The following is a 25,214-nucleotide window of genomic DNA, read 5'->3' as shown; positions in this document are numbered from 1 at the left end:
AAAGTTATAAAAAGAAGTAAGAAGAGAAAACTTAAGGCTATAATATAAAGAATACTTATAAAAGATAATAAATAAAATAAAAAAAATACTACACTAGCCTTTCTATAAAACATAAGATTAATAAACTATATACCTATAAATAAGTTCCTTTTAACTAAAGTTTAACTTAAATACCTATAAGTAATAGAAGCTGTAATTTAAAAAATAAATCTATCTACAGCCTTTATTCTAGACAGTAGTACCTTTGACTATATTATCTACTTAAGAGATTACTTTTAAACTTACTTTAAGATAAATAAAGCATTAATAACAGGAATTAAAAAAATAAAACTAATATTAAAAGGCTCTGGGAACTACTTTCTAAAAATAGTTATAAATAAAGAAGTCTAAAATCTTTACTTTAGCAGGACACTCTATATCTTAAACACTAGATTTAACCTTATATTTATTTTTTATTTAAATAAAATAAAATATATTATAGTAGTCTAAAATAAAAAAGCTATTATTATAAAAAAAGCAGCAATATTACTTATAGCTATACTTTAATATAGGGTATACTTTATAGACTTACTAAAACTTAGTCTTATAGTTTTTAAAGTTAAAGACCTAAAACTATAGATCTAGTATAATTATCTTAAACACCTAGGTAAAGAAAGAATAAAATAACTAATAAAAATGTCTATAGGAATTAAACCTATTACTCCTAGCATAACCTATAAACTATATACTAGTAGAAGATAAAAAGAATAATTATATACAGGCTTAATTAAAAAAAGAATAAGACTATTAAAGAGTCTGCATGCAGATATTACAGGACCTTTCTCTGTCTATAGATATAATAAAAGCAGGTATTAGGTAGCTTTCTTTAATAACTACACCTAGATAAGTTAGGTCTTTTTACTTAAATAGAAATTAAATTTCTTCTATGTCTTTAAATAACTATTTAACAGCTTAAAAACGCCTACCTGGTTCTATTGGTTCCTATAACTTAACCTAGGTAAAGAAAATATAAGTTAAATACTACTAGCCTACTGCTTTAATAAAGGAATAAAAATTATTTACATTAATATAAATTAATATTAATAAAATAAAGCAATAGAAGCACTTTATAGAGTTTTTTTAGAAAAGGTAACTTTAACTATAATTAATAGAAAGATAAATTAAAAGTAATAGCTGTATATCCTTAAAACAGTAAACTACTTACAGACAGTCTTGCTAAATTTAAACCTATATACTACGCTTTATAAAGTATAATACAGAAAGAAACTAAATCTTTTATATCTCTAAGTGCTTAAATTAAAAGAATAAATAATAGCAAAGGATAAAAAAATATAACCCCAGGCTATACTATATTAATTTATTAATTATTAAGGAAGTTAAAACTATATAGTAGTATAAAATAGAGTTATTAAAGTCTTATTAAATATTATATTTTAAAAAGACCTTTAAAGTCTAGAAATAATAAAGATAAAGACAACTAGAAGAAACTTACTACCTTTACTATTATATAGTCTTAAGAGGAGTTATATTACTACTATAAAGGCTATCTCTTTTATAAACACCCTAGAGGAAAAAAAAGAAAAAAGGCCTAGGACTTCTATTAAATCTTTAATAAAGAAACCAAGTACATTAAGCAGTATACTTTTAATAATAAAAGTAGCAATAGAGGTTGCCTTAAGTACTATAGTAAAATTAAATAATCTAGCTAGGGCTCTATAACCTCCTATAAAAATAACTAAAGCTATATAAAAACTTACTCTTACTACACTACTAACTAACAAAGACCCCAAGATATATTACAGTACTACTATATTTAATAAATAAAAATACTGGCTTAAGGCTATAATAAATAAAATATAGTCCTTTATTAAAAATAAAATATAAAAACTGGCTAAACTACCACCTAGGAAAATAGCCCTCTAGGGTAAATAAATATATAAAATAAAGAAAGACGCTAAAAATATAATAATCTAGTATAAAGCCTGCTATATAGTAAAAAGATTTACTTAAAAGAAAGGAATTAACTACTACAAGACCTTTGCTTTAGTAATAAAGTCTATAAACTATAAAGTGCTCTTTGCGCTTATAGCTTTAGAAGACCTAGAGATTAAATAAATAAATGTAAAGACTGCCTTTCTATATAAGAAGATAAATAGAGAACTATATATTAAACAGCCAGAAGGATTTAATAATTAGTCTAGGAAAGTCTGCTGCTTAAATAAAGCTCTATATAAATTAAAATAAACACCGAGGATCTAGTATTAAACACTTATAATATTCCTCTAAAGAATAGGTCTAGAACCTATCTCTGCAGATAAAGGAGTCTTTATAGAATTAAGCATAATTATAGTAGTTTATATAAATAACCTACTGCTCTTTAGGTTAGATAAAATATAAATATAGAAAATTAAAAATAAATTAAGTAGGAAGTTTTATATAACTAACCTTAGGGCCTGTAAATACTACTTAAGCTTTGCTGTCTATAGGGATTAACCTAGAAGATAAATTAACCTTTATAAAAAGGCTACATTTAGAAAATATTATAATAGTATAAAATAACAGACTGTAACCTATTAAAGACTTTAATGCAGCTAAGCAGACTGAAAATAGACAATGGCCTAGATATAATAAAGGAAGAGAAACTGGCTTATGCAAGACAATTAGACTCTTTAATGTAGGCAATATTAGGCACTAGACCTAATATTGCTTTCTCAGTCTCCTTTTATAGTTGCTTTATTAATAACCTAAAGCCACTATATAAATAAATTATTAAAAGAGTATTCCGCTACCTTAAAGGCATAGAGGACTATAGCCTAGTCTTTAAAGGTTAACTCTCTCCCCTATAGGGCTATATAGACGCCAACTACGCCGGTAATAAAACAAGCAGGCGTTTAATATAGGGCTATATCTTTAACTTAGGTTTTAGGGCCATTAGTTAGTCTTTAAAAAAATAAGCCACTATAGCTCTGTCGACCTGCAAGGCTGAATATATAGCCTAAACTTAAGCAGGAAAAGAAGCTATCTGGCTGCGAAGATTTATTATAACTCTTGCACCTACCCTGCAGCTTATAACTACACTAATAACTATTTTTATAGATAACTAAAAGGCCTAGTCTTTAGCCAGGAACCTTAAATACTATAACTGCACTAAGTATATTAATATTTAATATTATTAAATCTAGGAAAGGATTAAAAATTAAAATATTAAGCTATTATATATACCCTTAGCTAATGATATAGCAGACGGGATAATAAAACCGCTGCCGGCAGAGGCCTTCTATAGGTTTAAGGAGGTAATTAAGGTTAAACAGCTATAATCCAGCGATTTAGGCCACTTACTAGATTAAATAGAAGTCAGGACCTTAAGTTAACTTACCCTATACCTTTATTATTAAACCTACCCTATACCTATCCTTATCTTAACCTCTTAATTATTAAAGGCTATATAAAAGGTAAATTAAAGAGAGGTGTAAGAGGCCTATTTACATTATCGACCCATAGTTAGCTTAAGTAGGAGTGTTAAACAAAAAAGCACTAGTCTAATCTAGCTATGTAGATCTTATAGATTTTACATATATAAGAGGTCCTGCCTCCCGACTTCTTATCTAGATAATTAAGACCTTTCAATATAATTATCTTTAACCTTATTGTTTATCTTTCTTATTGACATGGTGCAAGTAGAAGAGAGGTTCGCCAGGAGTGTCACTGCATACTCTTCTGGAAATAGCAAAGGAGGATCGTGTTACATTCCGCCATGGAGGCATTCTTTCGTTCGGATAGGAGCTACTAAAGGATAGGATACTAAAATGACAACGGCAGATTAATTAGCATACGCACAGAACTCGGCCCCTCTCTATGCAGGCGTTGAAGGCACAGAACAAATGTTACAATGGATTTGGAACACAGGATTCTCTATCGTGGCAAGTGATGCCATATCGTTGGAAGTTTATCTACCCAAGGAATCGTATTCACGCAACGGAGAACGGATGGGTGTACCTGGAGTCTTTCTCCATAAGTACTGGTTGGGGAATGACTGTTTGCGAGCTATTCGACTTGGAGGAACTCAGCCGAATATGCCAGGAAAATTTGCTGTTGCATCACATCTAAACATGCCTGGTTGTGTAAGCAGCTCCCCAAATTGTATCGCCATCTTTTAAAATGCATAAATGATTATATAAGAGGCGTAGCTAGTTTCTATGCAGCTTAGAGAGGTCCATAGTCATTGCTAAAGAGAGCTATATAATTTGTGCAATATACATTCTCTTTAGAGCTTTTTGCTCTCAAAGATACGCAGTATTTTGCTAAATTTCTCATCCATGACCCAACATCCTAATCGCTGCATTATAATCTGTGCGTCACGACTCAAAGCAGAAACACACCTATCGCTATACACATTCTCAATGGACCCCAAACCTGCCGGCCCTCCAGTGCTAATCCTATCCACAACAGATCACCTTCGAGCTGTATCCTCATGGCAGGGAAGGTCCAGCCGAAGTGGTAATTTGTCACCAGTGGTACTTGTAATACGTGACCCATATGTAGAGTAGGCCATGATAAAGGTGTAAGCCATAAAGACGCGAATAATCTCACTTGGCGCTGAAACTAGGTATTCGTCGGCGATGCCAACAACTTTTGCAGCGTGCCAAAGAAGTCTTCGGCCCTTATAAGCCTCTTTGGCAAACGCAGACTTCAATCTCATTTCTGCAAATTCTACGCTGTGTGAAGTCTTTGAGAAATTCTAAGATATTTGAGATATATGATGGCGAACAATGTAGACGATTGCGTCCAATATATCCTCGGCAGCGTAGAGATGTGAGTAATTGAAGAGGTCAGATATACATATACTACTAGGAACTAGCTCTGCTGATCAAATTAGTGCAATGTTTGCTGACTTGTAACTAACTAACTCGAGGGTGTTGGAAGGAGAAGCCATCGAGTCAAGTAAGTGGTCGAAAGAGCGTAATAAAAACTTTTTCGATTGTTGATGTGCCCCTAGTAGGGACGAAAGGCCAAAATGCTCTGGCATTGCGACTACTTCAAGCTGCTTTAGATCTCACAAGAGTCGTCCAATTACTTGTGAACAAAGCCTTCGAGCCCATATCCCTATAGTAGCACGTATCTCCTTCCCGGTAAATATGTTTTTCAACGTAGCTGACAGGTTTTGGGGCGATATTCGCACGGGGCCGGAGCGCCAACCAAGCCTGCGCAGAGGTAGCTTTCCATAGAGATTCATTGCAAGGTAGCTGCCTAGGCAGTCCCCTGATATCGATTGTTCCTCGTCGGCTAGTAAAAGTGCAAAGGCTGCAGTCATACTCAAACGCAGCCCAAGCCGACCTGCATTCGTGTTCTTCATTAACCCATGAGAGCCATTGGCGATTGAGAAATTCTAGGTCGTTTTCGGCACCTGCCGATTCGATTCTGTCTTGGCTATCGTCGATGATACCCCAAAAGGAAGAGCTTAGAAGACCCATGCCTCGCACGCTTCCAACCAGGACACCTCGCGATCGATCAGCATTTTGATATAGCTGTCTATTACCCGACCCGAGAGAGTAGATCTGATGCAGTCAAAGCGCATTAAGATACGATATGTTTCGGTAATTGCCACCATCTGCAGCACCCTATGTTGATATTTGTCAGTACGTGATATAGCGCTATCATTAAGTCCATTCAATATGGTGCTGACATACCGACCAAGTGACCATCAGCAAGCATATCTCTAAGCATCCAAGAGAGCTCTGCATCTTGCTCATCATCAGACAATGGCGCCCCCACGCATGACATGGGGGTAAGGAGGACCGTTTGGCATGAAAACATGTCCCAGCTTGGCCGGTGAAAAATGGGCTGGATATCGTGGGATCTGGTGAAATAGAGGTCGAGTCATCTCTGAAACTCACCAAATGTCTGAAGGGTATTGGTATCTTTCACTGACGCCAGATTTGGGAGATACCTGTCAGAAAAGAATGCAATTAGACTACCAAGACACTTCTTTTAACTGATTGAGGTGCTCTTGAGGATGTCTCGCAGAGATGGGAGAGAGTATCGATGAGGAACGGAATCTCGTGCTTGGTCGAATGGCCATGGCTCTCCAGGGCAGTTGGAGTCAAGCGGTTGTAGGCTTGGGCTGTTAACCCCGGTCCTCGATTGACCCATGACTGTTGGGTGGGTGGACTGCTGTGAAAGGTATGATGAAACAGTTCTGTCCGTAACGCCAGCATCTTCTTGGTTCAAAGCGGGAGGGGGCTCGAGATCAGGGGCGCTTGAAATGCCCGCGCCAACCTACGGTTCGGAATCAATACTAAAATTAGGCATATCGAAATTGAGCCAGTCGAGGCCGCTTATGCGAAAGTTAGGTGGACTCGGAACTAGGAAATTTAGAGATAACGTTTCGCCGGTAATAGGGATGGAGCCGTTGGCATCCGTAAACGCTTCGTCGGTAACGGGCTGAGAGACGCTAAATATGCCTGGAGCAGACGGCGACGTAGGGGAGAAGTCCGCCAGCAAGGAATGAAATAGTCGATCTTGAGACCTAAAGTGGCACGATGAGAAAGCAAGCTCATCTCCGGAATTAGATGTTGGGGGGGTTTGCAGAGCGAGTGTTAAATACCTGTTATCTGCAGTGATTACAGAGCCCATTCCAGATGAAGGGTTAATAAATATAAAATCGTTTACTTGCCGCCGTTCTTGTTCCAGGGGAGGGGGGCGTGAGCAGTCCGAGAAGTCTTGCGGTATGTTAATATTGTTAAGAATTGAGTCTTCAGGTTCCGGCGATGTATATTCGCATGAAACATGGGACTTGACACAGCCCTCACAGGGCCGTGCTTGCTTATATTTCCTCTCCTTGACGATACAACGTTGGCAAGATTTTCTTATGGAGCGTCTAGCGGCTGGCTGCTGAAGTAGATGGCAGGCGCGCAGGTGATGGGTCAAACGTCGTGTCTTGAAAATGACTTGTCGCAGCGAGAGCACGGTTAGACAGTCCTGAGATTGCGTGGTAAATGGGGGAGTTGATATCTATTAAGATGGCTGGAGCGGGAGAAGGCTTTGGTGCAGTGAGGGCATTGGAGCGAGGGAGGCGAAACGCGTGTGTTATTGAGGGGGTTACGGCTACTGGCGAGGAAATAAATTTAGGTAGAATACGCGGCAGTTGCGTTGGCAAAATGGGATTGAAGTTGGTGCTGGCTTCTGCAGAAATGAGCAAATGACGCTGAGGATAAGTAGTTCTGGGGCAGCCTCTAGCCAAGGGCGAATAAGTATTTGATATTGGCCTAGTGGCCGCGAGCCGGGTCATGGCTAAGGCTTGCAATGGTATTAATTCTGGGTAGTAGGCCTATTAAATATCTAGCGCGCAGCGATTCTGAGGTAATGCATCGGCCAATAGGAACCTTCTCTTTTTCACTTCTAACGCCACGTTCTCCTAACCATGGTGAAGAGCTCATTGCGACTGCAGACTTCACGAGTTTTGTCTGGGATGAGGGTTTGGTAAAGCTTGGGCTAAGTTTTGGGGCTAAGTTTCATAAGTCATTGCATTATAGAACTACTGATCTATGATTAAACGTTATTAGTAAAACTTTAGGATCTCGAACAAGGGCAATCAATCGCACTAGCTGATCAGACATCAGGACCTCAACCCAGCATCGGAGGGAAAAGTTATCTCAATACCATTAACATAGCAACATTCAATCGCAGTATCTTTTGTTTCAAGAGGCTACTGCTTCTGAGGCTCACGATAGGCACTGCGGCTGCTTTCGGTATTTGACTACATGAAATCGGCGTAGCTCCGATATTGGAAAACTCCTGATGAACCAGATCCAATCAAATCTGGGGGGCTAATGCCCAATATCTTTTGTTGCAGCTACATTGGCCAATACAGCACTAGTAGGACAATAATATACCGCTCATATGAGATGTCTGCGCTTTTTAAGTGAAGAATATCCAGAAGGCATATTGCTGAAGTGATATTTACTCTACACAATGCAATGACCAGTCTTAAATCATCTACTTGAATTGCCCCAGCTCCACTAGCAACAACATCTAGTCGATTATGTTCCTCAATATTAGCCAAAGGAGTTTCTCACAAGTTTCCGACAAAGTAACATCCGTTTGAAAAAAACATTAAACTATTTGTATTCGCCAGATCTTGAGACCGCTGCTCTGAGAGAAGCCTCTCATTCATAAAGTGAAGATCCTCATGCTCCTCCTAGACTTAGAACAGTAGCAGGTACTACAGCAATATAACAGTTAAAATGACAAGCCGTATACCTACCGATTTTCCACCGCAGAAATAGCTACATACAGCCAAGCGAAATTGGTGTAGCTATCTGCATATTTTCCAAGTCCGTTACGAGTCTGCCGCCTTGCCTGACTTGCCGGGCTACTTTTCAACAATACTGCAGGTTTGTCTATTCGCCCCTAATTTACCCCGCATCTGGAGGTCAGCTTGTTTGTGGGGGCTACATGCTATACAAGGGTGGCATTACACGAGGGCGGCAAAAGGTGGCAGTCTCCGATCTTGGCGCCGGAGCGTACTACCAACTAGCTTGAACGTCACCGACTGGACTCTTAACGAAGGCATCTGCAGATGTATGTGCATTACTTGAATAGTGAATTCTAATAGGAAGTTTGGCATCAGGTGTCAGCTGGTTACATCAATAGTGCTCTAACACATGTACATGCACTAAATAATGAACTAAAGGTATCAATGTTATGCAAACCGAAGATTTATACAATAATATATGGCGAATTACACAGCATAGCCTCTTACACGTTTGTCCTAATGTATCGTAAGTTCCAATAGCTTAGTGAATTATTTTATTTTATTTTTATGTCTTTAGTTACTTTTAGCTCGCTGATTCTTTAAAGGATCTAAAGCTTATCCAGGGTAAGACGGAAGAACGGACTACAGGGACCCTGCATTTAGTCTAGGTACCTTGCAATACTTTGCTATGCGATGATTCAGCTATCGTAATAATTTCCAAGAATACAAAGATGTGGCAACCAGCATGGCCAAATTAGCCAATAATGTTTCGTATTTGGTTGACGAAAGACAAAACCAACTTGTGTGTGTGAGAAAAGGGGGGGGGGAGGGGTTTACAGAAATGAAGGCCTAAAGTAATTTTCTTGAAGGGGAAAAAAAAAACAAAAAAAAAAAAGGCTAATACTTTCTTCAATAATCTAAAGAAACTAACTTCTTTCGTTTTGTTTTCTCCAAAGTATTAATAAACAAACCGTTACCAAGGCAAACCAGACAGTAGCTAACATTCCTTGGTCCCTTTACCCTTATTTAGTTGTTTTGGGGTAAAAGTTTTCGGAAACCAATAAAGGACAAATATCTTTCTATCTCCCTCTTTATAATGAAATCAATATATTATTTACCTGTGACAGGTATTTAGTTTGAAAGTAGCTATTCCCTTTGCTTATATTTTAACTTTTGCTTTTATAGCACCTATAAATATCAGTGCCTTATGGGGGTGGGAGTGACAACTGTGGGGTTAAGCACAGCACATCCCTGGCCATTAGCATCTACTGTTATCTGGGCAAAGTTATCATGACCATTAAGACATGCGCCACCAGAAGCAACCATGTTGGTGCCGGTGAATCTAACCAACTCAACATCCTTGGACTGGCAGTCCTCGGCTTTGAAGTCGGTACCGTTGAACCCCACACAGACTTGCTTGTCGACCAAATCTGGTCTGAATCCGCTAGAAAACGATCTCTGAACAATCATTACGTCGGCGCCGTTTAGTATTGATGGAGTAAGTTGTCGGTCAGCTGCCTCGTTGACACAAGCAGCATTAACAATCTCGCCTAAATAAATAATTAGCCGGGTTATTTTAGAGAAGGCAGTATCTGCTGACCGTTATTCCTGAAGGTCAGACATTCGTTTCCAGGCACTCCTCCAACTTCAAATAATACCAATGTCTGTCCAGTGAAGCTACTGGCATTGACATTGTTGGCAGGCTGATTACCAGCCTCTCCATTACAGCCTTTGTTATTGCCTTTCCTGTTATTGTGACCGGTCTCTGTCGCACGAACCTCGACAGCGGGGACTTGAGAGATAGGAACAATACCAGAAGAAGGGCCACCAATCTGACGCCCGCGGCGACGTCTCGGGATAGAGCGGCGAGAATTCTGGGCAGTGGCGCAAGTGGCCGCGGCGATAGTAAGAAGAGTCAAGAACTTCATATTGATAGATGTTAAGAGAGCTGGTCTCGAAGGGACGGATGTAACGAATAAACGAATAAAACAAATGGACCAGCCGAGTGGAAAGAATCGAAGAAGTAAGAAGACAAAGTTGGTACCAGACCTGGGGTTAGAGAAAGACAACAACAACAAACAGTGTCGGTCCTCGAAATTATTATACATTTGTGACAGACTTAGTCATGACCTCTTCCGCGGCCGCATCTGACGTTAACTCATATTTCGGGTGATTTAACTCTTTGAAGGCATACTGCCAGATACGAAGTCTAGATTGTTAAAACTCCGATGAGCCGCATTCTATTGTTTGAAGCTTGCTTCGCAGTCCTCCTTGACAAGGGGCCCTGGATATTCCGAGGCGCTTAAGTTAGATCACTAACCGAGCTTTGGCCGAGCACAATCCCTAGAGAGCCAAGACATGCGATACAAATCAGGTGAGCCGTGTTAATTCCATCAATTTCTCTGAAGCACAGCCGAATACGGCCTTGGTTCAGAGTGGGCGCTGCTTCAGTAGCACTGTCCTCAATTACGGAGTACATCCACTGTCTAATAGCGTAGGGGATAACTAGCCCCTAAATTCGGAATCATGCTGAACCCCAATTTTGGTTTCTAGGCCTTTAATGTAAAGGAGTCCGCAGCTTGGCAGCTAAAGGTGGATCTTAGGAGACCCTGCCTTGTGCCAAACCCGCCGCCATGAAACTTAATCGGTTACCGAATTCGCCGAGACTTACCATGTGGCCTAATCCCTGTCGTGTACTCAATTGGAACCCCTCTCCTACGAAGGCAAAATAAGCGCGCCAATAACTCGGGAGAAATATTATTACGACCTATCCTTTATACAATAACAGCATCAACTCAAGTTGTTAAAAGATTGTACACAGAGGTTCTTGCTACGAAAAAGCAAACAATCGAAGCAATAACACAGCCAAAACAAAATTGAGTTCATTCGGCAATCTTCCCAAATATACGCTAGTCTTTGAGAGCGTACAAGCTTGATCTTGTGTTTGATGTCTACTGTATGTAGTTTTCTTATTTAGGCAATAGAAGTCAATACAAGTTTAATACCATTTGAGCCTTATTCAGCGGTATTTCCAATTCATTCAATTTTCGAATTCACATTTACACTAGCCCATCTCTCTTTGTGCTATAACTCACACAGCCTCCTACTTCCATCCATACAAGTTGTCCTGATTTAAGCACGTAACCTCCGTAGGAGGTCGCGCTTTACAAAATAAACAGAATTTATGAATATTATAGCGCTACTAGATTTAATTCAATACCCCTTCTATCTGCGCAAACAATGGAATATAGTGTTCACGTAATTGTTGTCGAGTTTATCTGCCTTTTCTGCCACACCACATTGTGATCTTCAAAAAACTGGGCTCTAGCTAATCGCCACCTGAGAATTTACATGGACGAGTAGGTATAGCATAGAGGGCCAGCCTGGATATCCATATAGTCCTTGACGATAGGTTCGGTATCAGCGAGCTCCAGGATCGGCATGGGGTCGTTAATTGAAGCATGAATAGCTTTGTTGCGGTCCTGGAAACCTGTGTAATCAGCTAGCCGGGTGGCGTTGCGGCCCTGCCACTGAAGCGGTTGTTAGTAACTACGTCCTTTGATGAGAAAACAGAGAAAGTTGGAGGCGTACCTTAGCCCAAGCGCGGTCAATGTTGCCGTGGTGCAGGAAAAAGAGAGGCTCATTAGGTGAGGTGGCGGGGCCCATATCGCCAAAGATGACGCTGTGGACTGCAGATGTATTAGTATATTCTAGGTAAGCCAACGTGAGCAAAGTTAAGAAAGACAAACTCTGTGCGTGCGGCAACCCCTCGAGCATATTGGCCATTTCGGAAAATTTCTCAAAGGCGTAGATGGTATCCATGACTTTGGAGTTGTAAGCGCCTGCCTGCATATCGCCAATAATGAGGTCGCCGTTTTCATCGTTGCCCTCACCACCGTTGAACGCGCGCGTGAAACAGTGTAAGCGGTTGCCGGGATCGTTCAAATTGGGCCACCCCATACCCAGCGTCAGGTTCGTATTGGCAAAGGGACCATCGACCACGCAGCGCTGGAAACCTGGCTCATCACTGCCGCTATTTTTGCCGTTGCCACCAAAGGCGGTGACGGGGTCAAAGAGAGGTGAATTAGGCATGTCCTTGGCATCGGCGTCAATACTCCAATCCCAGTATGGCTGTGTAGCGGTGAAGCCGCACTCTGTGCGTAGCAGGTCTTCGTGCAGCTGCACATACCAGCGATGCTATGGGAGAAGTTGGCCACGAAGTGGATTTCCGTGTTGAGGGTAAAGTGTGTGTACACCAAGTCGTCCATGCGCGTGGTGACGGCATCGATGTCGGCGTACTTCTCCTTAGGCAGCTTACGCAGGCACACAGCAGCACGGAGATACTCAGCCTTTTCGTTGCTGGTAAGCTCACGCCATTCCTTGCGGACGGCTGGGCTTGTACAGGCGCTGCCGGCACGGGGGAGGGCACTTGCGGCTGCTGCCGCCGCAAGGGAGAGTGAGGTGATGATCGAGCGGGAAACCATCGTGGTGACAATTGAGTGTGATTGAGCGACGAATGGACTGGTTTATAGTGAACGACGGCTTAAGTTAAGAAGATGAGAGAGCGGGTGGTCAAGTATATGTGCGAGAGGTGATGAGAACAAAAACCTATACATGATAACAATGACCTCCTCTTTATAGATCCTGTCCTACGGGATACCTTACTCTGAAATGGGCTCCCCTCAAGACGCCTCTCCCCTTCGTCTTGCATCGCATCAGCTACTGGTAGGGCACACCTCAATGGCACTCACTGTCTCGGCATAATGAACAATACAGGTAATAGATGCTGCGATCGTCTACTAGTTTCGCTCATGCCGTCTGACCTTGAAGCCATATGTGTGTGGTTCGTATTTAAAAGGTCCCTGTCCCTCGGGACTGCTCGTGTTCTAAGGTCCTCTCCTCGGCGTGAGAGCCCATTCGTAGTGGGGGCATAAAAATGTTGATATTTCAGCTATGATGGAGCGGATATCTAGCGAATAGACTTGTTTTTATGGCCTGTACAGCCTCAGACTAGTCTATTTTTAAGGTATAATAAATAGAGTGCCAAGCCTGTCTAGCCACGCTTTTGACAATGGTTCACTTACGAAATACGAAAAAATCCTTCTATACGTATTTTACAGAAAATAAATCCATCTAACATATTTGTCTTAAACGATGCAATACTAGCTGATTCCGTCTTAATTCTGGGACGTTAGACTGAAAGAGGGTGTGTGCGAAGATGGGAATAAAAAAAAGGGGGGTAACTTCGTCTAGGAATTAATAAGTGGACTGCAACAAAATACTTGTTTCGTTATATCTGCCAGGGATGCCTTTTGAGCGCCTGCAACAAGATACCAGTTTCAAACACCACCTATTCAAGAGGTAGGCAGTGGATTTCGGCCACTTCTATGCCTCCTTATTCAAATCTTCATTCTACCATTTCGCTTCATTTTTAAAGCTAAAATTCAAGAAGTCTAAGTATCCAATGCCGAGCGGAAGAGCATTCCTTCCAGTAAGAGAATCGCAATCCCCTCAACTTCTCTAGCAGGATGTCCTATCTTTTTCATATCAAAGAAATGTGAAGTTATTTGTAATATGCGGCCACCTAGGACAGGCAATAACGTGTCATTGTCACCATAGGAGTTATTCAGGGACAAGAATTTGCGCTCTAATAGACACTCAATAAAAGTATTATCGAATGTCTGACCCTTCTCTGAGACTATACCATATACTAACTTGGGTATTCCTGAATCGCCAAAATATTACACTGGTTATCTAAACATGTTATATCTGAGACATATAAAAGGTTCGAATGCCCATTCTTTCATAATTGCTTATCCAAATAGTTTATGTTGTATATTTTCTCAATCTCATTGTATAAACACAATATTTGATCTGGTCTATTAATAGTATGTATATATAAAATTAAGGGAGAATAATTCAGATAACCTTAAAATACTTATTGAACAGAAATAGTATATGCAGTTGTTTTAAAGTGAGCGTTGGTGCCTAAAAATGTTAATCAACATCTATCTGAAAGCTAAAGGGTTTTGAACATACCAGAGAAAGGCTCGGTTCCGGCTTGAAGGCTTGTGACAACCATTTCAGCACTAATGCCTTCGTTTGAAGTCAAATAATTAAAAAATGCCTTCAGATCGCCGTTCCAGTTTTTAATGTTACTTGGCGCAACAAACGAAAAGACTGTTGTATCTCCATTTGGGCCTTTGAAAAGTTTCCACTTTGTGCCGAGAATAGTGGGTGTAGCAATTGGAGAACTTCCAGTGGACGAAATTGGGCCTGCTCCACCGTACGAACCAACCCAAATCATAATTTCGTACTCGTTATTGGATGATGCGGTTGGGGCGAGCCACAGATCAAAAGATACATCTGCTACCATATTTGATCCAGTATAACTGATAATGACTTAGCATTCAACAATTAAAATATATTAGGCCAACATACCTCCAGGCCCATGTAGTAGGAATATGTTGAATGTCAGAAAGCTTCTTGTTAACCTTTTCCAGGGCCACGTTGGAATAAGACTTTACGTGCCCAGCGCCTCCTGCCCAACTCCAATCTGTAGACCATTGCACAGAATTCCCATTCAGAGTTGAAAAGGTAGTACACTGAGATCCAGATGTAGCGGTATTTGCACCCCAGTTATTATGAAAGACAGTATATGGACCGGCTTGGAGACTACCAAAGGCATCGCACCAGGTTGTAACCCGCTTGTCGAGAATTGTTAAAGCAGCTGCCGTATTGGCAGTAAAAAAGGCCGACACCAGATATGTAAACTTCATATTTGCTTTTTGAGAGAAATAACTTCGTAGAACTCTGGTTCAGGAAAATGCTCAATGAAAGTAAGGGTTCTGGTCCGGTTTAGAAGCAAACCTATCTTCCTTTGCTACAACCAGCCAAACTTGTAACCATTATATACCTAATATCTAAAATACAATGCTGAGCCCCAATAGCTGTCGCACATATTATTCTAGGTTACAGCACAGCTCATTTCCATCAATAGGGGGAAACATATTTAGATTACAAGGGCATTGGCAGACACTGTAAAATACAGTACCACGGTAAATAATACCCCAGGCGGTATTTACTGTTAAAGTAAATCTGATCCATAGGTTTTCACTCCTGCGCCAGGCCTCAAGCAGCAAAGCCCGACCAGTGGCGCCCTGCCGCCCTTTGGCGCCCCTCTATTGTAGCTTCGACTCCTGCTTGTATTAGTTTCATTTTCTCCACACAGCGACAAAAGGTCTGGATCAACTAAGGAAACTGACCCGGTAACAATACTAAATATGGGATAGTGTCAATTATACAACCAAAGCCACCATATTACGGGTAAACATTTAAGAGTGCATCTTACAACTTTGCAACTAAACAAGCTAGCTTTGCATTTGGTTTCAGGAGATTGGATAGACAAACTCCTTGCTATCAAATTCCTGTTAGTGTTACTGTAAATCTGGGCGAAAACCAAAATCGCGGGTTTGACTTTACTGGGCATATTGGAATTAAGGAGTTAGCCCAAAGATTGTCAGAAGTGAATTTCTTTGATAATGTTATTTTGTTTAAAAAGTACAAGAGATAGATTTACATTTTGTTTATATAAAAGTATAGTAGTGTACCGGGACGTCCAACTGGTGATTCCGTGACAGTAGTTTTAAGGAATGCAAGACTTATACCAGAAGACCGGATATAATCTCTAAAGTAGCCTTAGCACATGCTGCAAAAAGTACATTGCCTACGAGTCTCCTTTCTCTACATCAATTCACGGCTCATGAGTTCGCCTCTGGGATACTAGTGCTAGTAAACTTATCCAACAACCGGAATTTCCGAAGACAATTCCATAGCGCCCCTTGTTTTAAGGTACATACTTGCTCAAGAAAAACAATCTACCAGCCAGTCTACTAAGCCCTTCTTTAACTTGGAATGTTTGATAACGCAGGCAATTGAAACTGCAGTAAAGAAATATTTAAAATAGTGCTTTAAGAAATTAAATTTTATAAATTTATTTTTATATATTTGCAGCTTTAAAATAAAATAATTTTAAAATCTATTATAAAGATAAAACTAAATTCATTGGATCCTCTGCGGGTATTGGCGTCGAGACCGCGCGGGCACTGTACACTGCAGGAGCCACACTATTTCTGAAGGCTAGGAAGCTCGAAAAGGCAAAGAAGGCTTTGGGCGAGAACGCCAGCAGCGATCGCGTCCGCCTCTTAGAGCTCGAACTCGAATCGATTGCTAGCATAGTTTCTTGTGCCGCCATGTTTCTATCGGTGAGCAGGGTTTTGAACATCCTGATCCGCAACGCCGGTGTCATGACACCCCCCGAGGGCCGAACCAAGGATGGCTTTGAGACTCAGTTTGGCACAAACCACGTCGCTCATTTTCTTCTTATCAACTTGCTGATGCCTGCGTTACTGGCTGGAGCGAATTCTGAGCGCTTCTCTTAAGTTGTCGTTCTCTCCTCTGTAGCCCATCGCTTAGGCGAAGTCAATTTCGACAACATCAATTTTGACGGCTGCTACGATCCCATGGCCACGTACACTCAAAGCAAGACAGCCAATATTTTTCATCTATTTTGGCAGTCATGTGCAATTGATTATTGGAAGTTTAGTAGTACAGCGCATTATTATCCTAGTAGCAGTAATATTGTCGGTAATAAATTCCATGAAGATTGGCTGTATGGCTACGAGCCGCTCCTCGATGCATATATAAAATATCAAACGTTAATTTTCTTGATTATTTATTATGTAAAGGCTGTTGAAGACGTTGTATATAATATTCTAGAAGCTTTAGCATAATTCAACAATTATTAGAGTTTCTTACCTGCTAGCTTCCATCGAGAATTAAAACCTTCAAGCATATTAAGGATAGATATATAGGATTGGATATAGCTCAAATCTCCACTCCTCTGCGTCCAACTGGCTAGAATAGTAGCAGATTGATAGAGAAAATAAAGAACGAATGGAGATAGCTCTTCATTCTTAAGCTCGCCAGTCTCGATTAAAGTTTCATAATTGGATGCAATGTTAACAACTGCAGCTACCGTTGAATCATGGCAGTCTCTCGTAGGTGATTAATTATACAGTAGAAATAATGCACTGCTAAAAAATGAGAATGGGCCCCTTTTGTGCTAGACAAGCTTACCTATTACAGATCCCAATCGCGCCACAATACCGGGCGCACCTGTCAATCTCCTCTGGTAACAGTGATTTAAAGGATGCCAGGGCTGTCTGAAGCATTAACGGCTTATTGGAATTAAAGTCAGGATCTAGTGTAGGGTCATGGGTATGAGATAGGACACGACCAAGCAAGTAGGCAACTTGGGCCTCTCTTGCAAACGGTCCGACCCAAATAGTCGACTGAATCGACAACAGGGTCGGCTTAGAGTTGTCCTATCGTCGTGAATATTAATAAACAATAAAAGCAAAGTAAAGACTACGTACAGCTAGGTCTTCTAAGCTTTCCTCGTTAGGTAACCTGTACATTAAGCCAGGAATGTGGATTGCAAAATTGGGTTGCGACTTTGGAGGTTGGCGTATCGGCAAATGTTCGTCCCTGAAAAGCCATAAAAAGTGCCTAGACGCTACCGATCCATAATGATTATACCCCACCACACACGCCGTGCTTCTTCAATATCGCAACCCGTGTACTCGGCTGGGTTGTAACTTTCCTCGCAAAGCCTCTTAATCCCCAACGCCCTCACTAAATATAACTGCATGAAGATAGTTTATAGTTTAATACTTCAGTACATTTAGTAATGTAAAAGTCTCTTTTTACCAAGTTGTCCCTGTGAAGATATTTGGCCTTGGCTTCCTGTGCCGCTGTTTAATTACCCGAAGATTCGGAGGAGCCGTCTGGTATAGCCAAGGCCCTTTTGCGCAGCAATGCTATTGTAATCAGCAACGCAGCACCTGGGAATCCACATGCGCAATAGAAAGCATTTCTGTATCCTTGTAAGAGTGCTGTAGGTGTTTTTCCGGTCAGGAACGACCCAGAAATGGAAAAGGCTATCGCAACTGATGCCTGAGATACGCTTTGAACCACGACGGCAACCAGTCCCTGATCGGCCTTGGGAGCCCCTGCAACCTGTACATCGTTAGCATCACAAATATCGCAACCCTTCGAGAGAATTGACACTTACTGCAATGTTGATGTTGTTGACAAAGAAGGCAGCAGTTCCAACTGAAATGAGAATGGTGGCAGGGAACATAAACCGCCAATACGCGGTATCAAAACTATTTCTGGAAAATAATACGTTACCCACAATGACAATTGCTTCGCCTGCCGTTATCACCCATTTAGGATCAACTATGTTGTGTAGTACCCCAAACACGGGCATAACAATTAGGGGAGCGATAGCGAAAGGGAAATATTCGACTGAAGCGATAAGAGCAGATTTCTAGGCTTGTCAGTCATGAGCATGTACTGGCACTACCATAATCTTACGCCTTGAATTTGCACCAAAAATTGTGAGCCAGTGAGGAGCATGAGGTATACAGTGCCGTATTGCCGTAGGAAAATACCGTAATAGGAAGGATTGCGGCGAAATTTCGAAATGACCATAGTCGCCTAGGAACTATAGATTCCTTGTCTGGCGTTATCCTGGGCAGTAGATATTCGTCCCACAGTGCAAAATAGCCCATTAAACCGATTCCAGATATAAGAGGACCGAGTGTCTTTTCTGCCGACCAGTGTCCAGGAGCTTCTTTAAAGCCGAGAACGATAAGAAGCATCGCGGCGGTCACTAAAACTGCACCGATATAGTCCAGATTCCGCGCGAGAGGCAAGTTAGTTTTTGATAGTGGAAAAAGAAAAATCGACAGAATATAGAATGTCATGGACATTCCTTCGACCAAAAAGCGTTTTCTCAAGAAATCAAGATCCACTTTCAGCTCTCATTCTAACACTACTCTTCAGTCCTTACGCGACGTTATCAACATGTCTCTCCAGGGCAAAATTGCAATTGTTACGGGTGGTTCTCGTGACATGGGTGCAGCCATTGCCACTGAGTTTGCGAAGCGTGGTGCTGAAGGGGTGAGTGTCCGAGTTTTGGAAGCAGCCATCAGTCTAATGTTTGTAGATTGCTATCACTTATATATCAAGCGGCGATAAGGCCGAACAAGTCGTAAAAGAGATCAAAAACTACGGCACCAAAGCTATTGCTATCAAAGCCGATCTAAGGGAGCCTACTTTTGGAGAATCTGTTCTTAAAGCTGCCTTGGAATGCCTTGGTACTAAGCATATCGACATTCTAAGTAATGCACTTTCTTCGGTCAGACGATCATGGCTCTAATCTGTTTAGTTAACAATGCTGCAATTGCCGAGTATATTCCATTTGACTCTATCAACGACGAAAGCTTTGCTAAACTGTTCGAGGCAAATGTCCGTGGTCCCGTCAAATTCATCCAGGCAGCCCTTCCAGTGATCCGTAAGGGCGGCCGGATTGTCAATGTTACGTCGAGGGGTGCCAGGGTGCCATTTTCTGGCATGTTCACCCTTTACGCCTCGACCAAGGGTGCTTTGGATGTAACTACCAAAGGGCTTGCCACCGAGTATGCAAATGACAAGAATATCACGGTTAACAATGTAATGCCTGGCCCTGTGGCTACTGGTAAGTAACTCCAACTTATTATAATTGTACTTAGCTAACAGATACAGATGCTCTAGACGGAGTCCCACAACCATTCCTGGATCACCTTGCTAGTCTTGCCATGGCCGAGAAGCGCCTTGGTCGCCCGGATGATATTGCACAAATCTGTGCGTTCTTAGCAGAAGAGGGCAGTCGCTGGGTTAACGGAGACACCATCTCTGCTTCTGGCGGCATGGACATGCTGTAAATGCTTATATACTGTAAAATCTTAGAACTTTTTAAAATTATCTAAGTCAGACTAGAACTTATTTTATCAACTATAAAGTATTTATAGTAATAGTCCTTTGGACTGAATTAACATGGCTAATCAGCAGAGCTCGTTCTAACGTCGATGACTAGAACTTAAGATTCGAGCTGGAATGTGGCGTAATTAATTATTAGTAGTTAGGCGCCCTCTTCCCAAATCAAATATTGAAAGCAGTATAGTCACAGTAGCATGTGTCTCACTAATCCTGTGGCGAAGCCCTCAAAGGCTATTGACTACAGTTATGGGCGTTTGAAAGTTTTATCAGGTCTTATGTCCACCAGAAAAGTTACAGTAGCGACGAGTATAAATTAACTCAACCACCTCCAAACTAATATGACCAGCTTAAAATAAGCACCAACTACTAAGATTGAAAAAGCTGTAATAACGGCGTTTTCTCGTGCCATTGCCACCAAAGTCTTGCGATACTCTTGTGCCTACCCGCTCACAAATTATAATGCATACCGGTACTGCAGCCAGTCTAATCCTTCTTCTTGTGGCCCACATTATACCGGCCGCTTGTGATTGCATCAATCCTATTGTGCGACAAGAATGGCAAGTACACTCTTCCCCTTCCTTATGGAGTGTGTTTACTATCAGGTAATGCTTCTCTTTATATATACTCTGCTGACAGGAATGATCTACCTTGTAGGAGGACGCTTTCTAAACAGGAGCAACTAGCGTATATCAATGCAGTGAAGTGCTTGAAATCACAGCCAGCTCAGCTTTCAAAGTTCTATGAGGGTGTGCGCTCTCGTTTTGACGACTACCAAGTCACGCACATGAATAACACTGATTATATCCACTGGGTTGTAAGTTATTTCACAATTTTTCGCCGAAGATTGCGTACGAAAACTAAATCTAGCAATCCAGGGCTTCTTTCAGCCGTTAGTAAGATTATTCACAGATATGCTCAAGCTTTTTAACTGTATTTTTAGGTGGCATCGTATTTTCGTAGCTCAGTACGAGCTAGACCTACGGACTCAACTACAAGGGGGCTCAACCGTAAGTAAGACTTGGAGTATAACGAAAACACCGATTAATAATACGCTATAGGTACTGGGGTGGGTCATTGGAATATGCAATAAAAGCCACTTGTGCCAGTAATTAACATTTCGCAGACTGGTCACTTGATGTAAATACCGAGGCGGAATTTCTTAGCTCGCCCGTATTTGACCTCGTTTATGGGTTTGGAGGTAAGGATAAGAAAATTTGACTAGTTTATTGTAAGCAGTATTGCTAACAGGCTGTAGGAAATGGAGCTTACATTAATACTTCTTCATGGACGAACGTGTCTATACACATTCCGGGCAAAACAGGCGGCGGTTAGTCACTAAAGTGTAACACTGAACTGCTAAATTCTAATGTATTTAAATCCAGGTTGTATATCTACTGGTCCTTTTGCGAACTTGCCTGTTACTATGGGACCTGGTATGTTCTTGAATTTTTAATGAATCTTATTTTCCCTTCTTCCCATCCCTAGTTTAGAGGCGAAGGTGGAGCTTTCTCTCTCTCTCTCTCTGCTTCTTTTTTTTTTCTAAAAAAAAAAAAAAAACGAATCTATTATTCTTTACTAACATCTTGCTTACGTTGTCTGTAGGTCTAAACTTTACTTATAATCCCCGCTGCCTGACTCGCGACTTTAGCCCATGGTTTATGTCCCAAACACTAAATTCCAGTGTAGTAAACTGGGCTCTCGAGGCACCCAACTTCTACGAGTTCGATAGACGCGTTGAGGGTGGCGTAACAGTTGCCGATGCAACATACCACAGTGGTGGACATAAAGGCATTGGCGGCGACATTGGTGAGGTGAGATACGACTTACTATTGTAGTGATATAGTACTAATCACAGGGCCTTGATAGATTAGTGACCTTTACTCCTCCCCATGGTTTGAAAAGATGCTGTACTCTATCCCATGCCGCTCCGCATACGAAACGTAATCGAGTAGCTTCGTGAGGTCTCAAGTAAGGGACACACGTCGGATAGTTTTAATACAAGAGGCAGCAGCAGATGCCATCACATTAGATGTGAGAAGGATAGCTACATGGGTGCTTTTATAGATTACAGTTAGACATCCCAATAACTCCAATTATTGTTCGAATGGAAGCTGATTCCATAAATTGGCAGCCACCTGGCATTCACACTTCCTACCAGGTTCTAGTGCTTTCACTATGCAGTAGCTGTCTTTTAGAGACACCTACCTCCATAGCGCGGCAATTGATTTAGGTCTGGCTGAGGGACTCCTGCAGCTAATACGCTAGGCGATCTTGCTGAGTACGTATTATGATACTGATAGATTTTTAGCGGCTGTCATGGGCCGCCACTGCAGCGTCCAATCAAGGTGGCCTCCAAGCTGAAAATGTCATGGCCTAGCTCTGCGGTTGAAGTCTAGGCCGGATCTACAGTGTATAAACCTGCATAGTACTGCCTAGGCTCAGGCTAGAGGGCGACATGAAATTTCTTTTCCTCTCTTTGGATCGGAGCGATTTGCTCAGTAAACAGACGGTATAGGTGCGCCATCCTCGAAACACCTTAGGGAATGCAAGGAGTTTCGCTAGATTTCTGATGTAGTAGCATATAGTATGTTGGAAAGATTAGATTTGAAGGGGGGCGAGAGGATCAACATGGGCTAGATGGTTCGACTGACAATATATGTATTCCTTGATTGTGCTGCTGTTGCCCACCTCTCCATTTTTTTTTTTTGGCTTACAGCTAGATTTCACGATGGCGTTGATTAAGAATTTGCTTGCGATGTCCCTCCTTCAAGCTTAGTTTGCACTGGCAATTGATCGTGTTTGCTAGCGTTTTCCGTATGCAGAGCTACTGCCTCTCAGAAATTACCCACCAGCAGAAGAATTTTGTTCTCGTCATTGTGAGTGGATATTGGACACAGTTGAATTCTTGGACTGACTAAAGCAAGATCCTTTACCTCCTACGACCGTCACTCGAACAGTTGAAACCCCAACCACTGCTGTTGTGACCGTCCCTAAGACCGACCACACAGCTACATCCACTACCAGAATTTTCACGTCTACTGTTTACAAGTCGACAGCAACATCGTACGTCTACACGGCCACGGTGACAGCCACGTCCACAACTGGAACCTCGGTAAGCTGTCGTCCATGTTACAAAGAATTTTAGCTTCTTACGTGATGCGTTTCAATACAGACTCAAACCGTCTACACCAATACAGAGATCGACACGGTCTACACTCAAACAAATGTTGTTACCGAATACACTTCTACGTCAACAGACTACCAGACTACTGGAACTGACATAGTGTAAGCTCACTGCATGTGGATTTACGGGCATATGATTAACTCACCACGCACAGCACCGTAACCGTCGCTACACTTCCAACAACGACAACGACCGCGACCACCACCATCACGAGTTTTGCCACCCAGGCCGCGACGGCAACAGTGTCATCGGGAACCATCACAGTTTACACAACCGTTGATACTGGTCTACAAAAGCGCCATGATTTCCGTGATGCCCTGCTGCCAAGACTAGCGGCGTGTAAACGAAAGACTTTGAAGACCGCATGCTCGGTATGCATTCTTCGACGAATATACTATCGAGATTTATTTGCTAACATCATGTAGTGCATTGACGTCCATCCACCCACCCACACCGTTACAACCACAGCCAGGTGCACTCATACATCGTTCAAGACCGTCGGAATCACCAAGACTGTGTATGTCATCGGTACCACGACAAAGAATGCTGTGTCTACTACTACCATTAGCACCGCATCCGTAAGTTTCATCGCTAACCTAGAAATTGAAACCTGGTTCTAATACTATCTGCTTGCTTTTATTTTTAGCAGTAGTACTTTATATTCTAGCTATAGTAAAGGTGCTGTTTAATAAAGAGCTTAATAAAAAATATAAAAATAAAAATAATAAAGAAGAAATAAAAAGAATTTATTTTATTTTATATTTTTAAAGATAAAAAAAAGTAAAACTATAAAAAAAGTTACTGCTAAATTATATTTAAATTTAATTTATTTATTTATAAAATACTGCTTAATAAAATATTCTTTATTTATAAATTTAAAAAGCTATATAAGTTATATTTAAGCAGCATTAGGTTAATGCTATAAAAGAAGGGCGGTATATCAAGTAATAAAAAAGCTAGAATATAACTAGCTAGAAATTAACTATTATCCTTTAAGCTTAAATAAATATTTTATACTATATTAATAAACTTTAAGTCTTTAGCTAAAAATATAAAATAAAAGGCCTGATGTAACTAGCTAAAAGTTAATTACTATAAAAAAAGAAGGTATAAAAGAAAAAGACTTTTTTTTATAAAAAATAAAAAAAGGGCAGAGATAAATATAGTCTTTTAATAATATCTAGCAGCTATCCAGCAATAAAAATGCACCTAGCCCCACTTGATCCTCTATTACTCTTCTTGCAAGACCCGGATCGTAACAAGACCAGCCAGAAGACCAGCTAGAAAAGGAACTAAAAGACCAGCTAAAAAAAGAGCTAGAATATCAGCTAAAAAAAAAAAGCAATTAGCAATACCTATCTGTAGTAAACGCTATAAAAAAGGCTATAAAAGGCAGGTAAAAGCTTGTATATTAAGGGATAAAAGTAGTAGCCTAGAAAGATAGCTAGTATAGGGCAGCTAAAAGAAATTACAGTGCCTGTTATAGTAGCGTTGTTGACTAAGCAGCTACCCCGTGTGTGTACTATCCCGTGTACCTATGGGGCGCCGAATAAAATTAGCCTTGCTTCACACAATTTACCTATAATTATATCATCGTTTGCTCTAATCTGGCAGGTTTGAAACATTCAGCCTCATAAAGTACCAATGGACGGGATGGTATCTGGCTTCTCGCTCACCTGGAAGTTGGTCTGAGCAAGCAGGGACCGTTGGTTCATGTGGCTCACTGCAGTAATTCCCTGATTCACATGTATCTGGCAAAGAACTGCAATTAAGCGCAGACTGTTATGCTCACGATGTGTTCAACGGAGCAATGCCACGACTATTTTGGAGCTGGAGGATGATGATACGGCTGAAAATTACAGAAGCATCAGAGAAAGAAGGAATTCACAA

General features: G+C 41.0%; 10 protein-coding genes across 10 annotated transcripts; 4 read left to right on the top strand and 6 right to left on the bottom strand.

The window, feature by feature from the left end:
- Window positions 1-4,450: 4,450 nt before the first annotated feature.
- TrAFT101_009495 (uncharacterized protein) lies at window positions 4,451-5,781 on the bottom strand (the record flags this gene model as incomplete). Its single annotated transcript, XM_066128678.1, has 4 exons — window positions 4,451-4,715; window positions 5,314-5,497; window positions 5,584-5,618; window positions 5,684-5,781. 4 exons carry the CDS (start codon window positions 5,779-5,781, stop codon window positions 4,451-4,453), a joined length of 582 nt encoding a protein of 193 aa, XP_065984798.1.
- A 207-nt stretch (window positions 5,782-5,988) lies between these two features.
- Window positions 5,989-6,633, bottom strand: TrAFT101_009494 (uncharacterized protein; the record flags this gene model as incomplete). The annotated part of the gene is made up of 2 exons (XM_066128677.1): window positions 5,989-6,276; window positions 6,364-6,633. The coding sequence occupies 2 exons, from the start codon at window positions 6,631-6,633 to the stop codon at window positions 5,989-5,991; spliced, it is 558 nt and encodes a 185-aa protein (XP_065984797.1).
- A 2,818-nt stretch (window positions 6,634-9,451) lies between these two features.
- On the bottom strand, window positions 9,452-10,335 carry TrAFT101_009493 (uncharacterized protein; the record flags this gene model as incomplete). The annotated part of the gene is made up of 2 exons (XM_024910615.2): window positions 9,855-10,335; window positions 9,452-9,804 (listed from the first exon to the last, which is right to left on the bottom strand). The coding sequence occupies exons 1-2, from the start codon at window positions 10,180-10,182 to the stop codon at window positions 9,452-9,454; spliced, it is 681 nt and encodes a 226-aa protein (XP_024761575.2). The 5' UTR covers window positions 10,183-10,335.
- Window positions 10,336-11,322: 987 nt separating this feature from the next.
- On the bottom strand, window positions 11,323-12,823 carry TrAFT101_009492 (uncharacterized protein). Its single transcript, XM_024903896.2, has 3 exons — window positions 12,004-12,823; window positions 11,846-11,943; window positions 11,323-11,784 (listed from the first exon to the last, which is right to left on the bottom strand). The coding sequence occupies exons 1-3, from the start codon at window positions 12,344-12,346 to the stop codon at window positions 11,602-11,604; spliced, it is 624 nt and encodes a 207-aa protein (XP_024761574.2). The 5' UTR covers window positions 12,347-12,823; the 3' UTR covers window positions 11,323-11,601.
- A 1,369-nt stretch (window positions 12,824-14,192) lies between these two features.
- On the bottom strand, window positions 14,193-15,094 carry TrAFT101_009491 (uncharacterized protein; the record flags this gene model as incomplete). Its single annotated transcript, XM_024900056.2, has 3 exons — window positions 14,696-15,094; window positions 14,294-14,646; window positions 14,193-14,242 (listed from the first exon to the last, which is right to left on the bottom strand). Exons 1-3 carry the CDS (start codon window positions 15,031-15,033, stop codon window positions 14,193-14,195), a joined length of 741 nt encoding a protein of 246 aa, XP_024761573.2. The 5' UTR covers window positions 15,034-15,094.
- Window positions 15,095-16,506: 1,412 nt separating this feature from the next.
- TrAFT101_009490 (uncharacterized protein) lies at window positions 16,507-16,695 on the top strand (the record flags this gene model as incomplete). Its single annotated transcript, XM_066128676.1, has 1 exon — window positions 16,507-16,695. One exon carries the CDS (start codon window positions 16,507-16,509, stop codon window positions 16,693-16,695), a length of 189 nt encoding a protein of 62 aa, XP_065984796.1.
- Window positions 16,696-18,073: 1,378 nt separating this feature from the next.
- TrAFT101_009489 (uncharacterized protein) lies at window positions 18,074-18,811 on the bottom strand (the record flags this gene model as incomplete). Its single annotated transcript, XM_024903895.2, has 3 exons — window positions 18,074-18,334; window positions 18,390-18,647; window positions 18,695-18,811. 3 exons carry the CDS (start codon window positions 18,809-18,811, stop codon window positions 18,074-18,076), a joined length of 636 nt encoding a protein of 211 aa, XP_024761572.2.
- A 273-nt stretch (window positions 18,812-19,084) lies between these two features.
- Window positions 19,085-20,085, top strand: TrAFT101_009488 (uncharacterized protein; the record flags this gene model as incomplete). The annotated part of the gene is made up of 4 exons (XM_024906528.2): window positions 19,085-19,282; window positions 19,329-19,503; window positions 19,551-19,859; window positions 19,907-20,085. The coding sequence occupies 4 exons, from the start codon at window positions 19,085-19,087 to the stop codon at window positions 20,083-20,085; spliced, it is 861 nt and encodes a 286-aa protein (XP_024761571.2).
- A 428-nt stretch (window positions 20,086-20,513) lies between these two features.
- TrAFT101_009487 (uncharacterized protein) lies at window positions 20,514-21,975 on the top strand (the record flags this gene model as incomplete). Its single annotated transcript, XM_066128675.1, has 7 exons — window positions 20,514-20,697; window positions 20,795-20,954; window positions 21,081-21,147; window positions 21,264-21,338; window positions 21,396-21,467; window positions 21,523-21,573; window positions 21,743-21,975. The coding sequence occupies exons 1-7, from the start codon at window positions 20,600-20,602 to the stop codon at window positions 21,973-21,975; spliced, it is 756 nt and encodes a 251-aa protein (XP_065984795.1). The 5' UTR covers window positions 20,514-20,599.
- Window positions 21,976-22,956: 981 nt separating this feature from the next.
- On the top strand, window positions 22,957-23,944 carry TrAFT101_009486 (uncharacterized protein; the record flags this gene model as incomplete). The annotated part of the gene is made up of 5 exons (XM_066128674.1): window positions 22,957-23,020; window positions 23,065-23,252; window positions 23,313-23,425; window positions 23,479-23,695; window positions 23,750-23,944. 5 exons carry the CDS (start codon window positions 22,957-22,959, stop codon window positions 23,942-23,944), a joined length of 777 nt encoding a protein of 258 aa, XP_065984794.1.
- Between the last annotated feature and the right edge of the window lie 1,270 nt (window positions 23,945-25,214).

The sequence above is a fragment of the Trichoderma asperellum genome, chromosome 6 (genome assembly GCF_020647865.1).
Source record: "Trichoderma asperellum chromosome 6, complete sequence".
NCBI lineage: Eukaryota > Fungi > Ascomycota > Sordariomycetes > Hypocreales > Hypocreaceae > Trichoderma > Trichoderma asperellum.
This window is presented reverse-complemented; position numbering and strand designations above follow the sequence as displayed.

What these genes read in the sequence shown, in the direction of transcription:
- TrAFT101_009492 (XM_024903896.2), bottom strand. Translation starts at nt 12,346, where the DNA reads ATGCCTAATTCACCTCTCTTTGACCCCGTCACCGCCTTTGGTGGCAAC. An exon ending in GGGGTTGCCGCACGCACAGA is followed by an intron (nt 11,944 to 12,003) that starts GTTTGTCTTTCT and finishes ATACATCTGCAG; the next exon opens with TCCACAGCGTCATCTTTGGC. An exon ending in TTGACCGCGCTTGGGCTAAG is followed by an intron (nt 11,785 to 11,845) that starts GTACGCCTCCAA and finishes CAACCGCTTCAG; the next exon opens with TGGCAGGGCCGCAACGCCAC.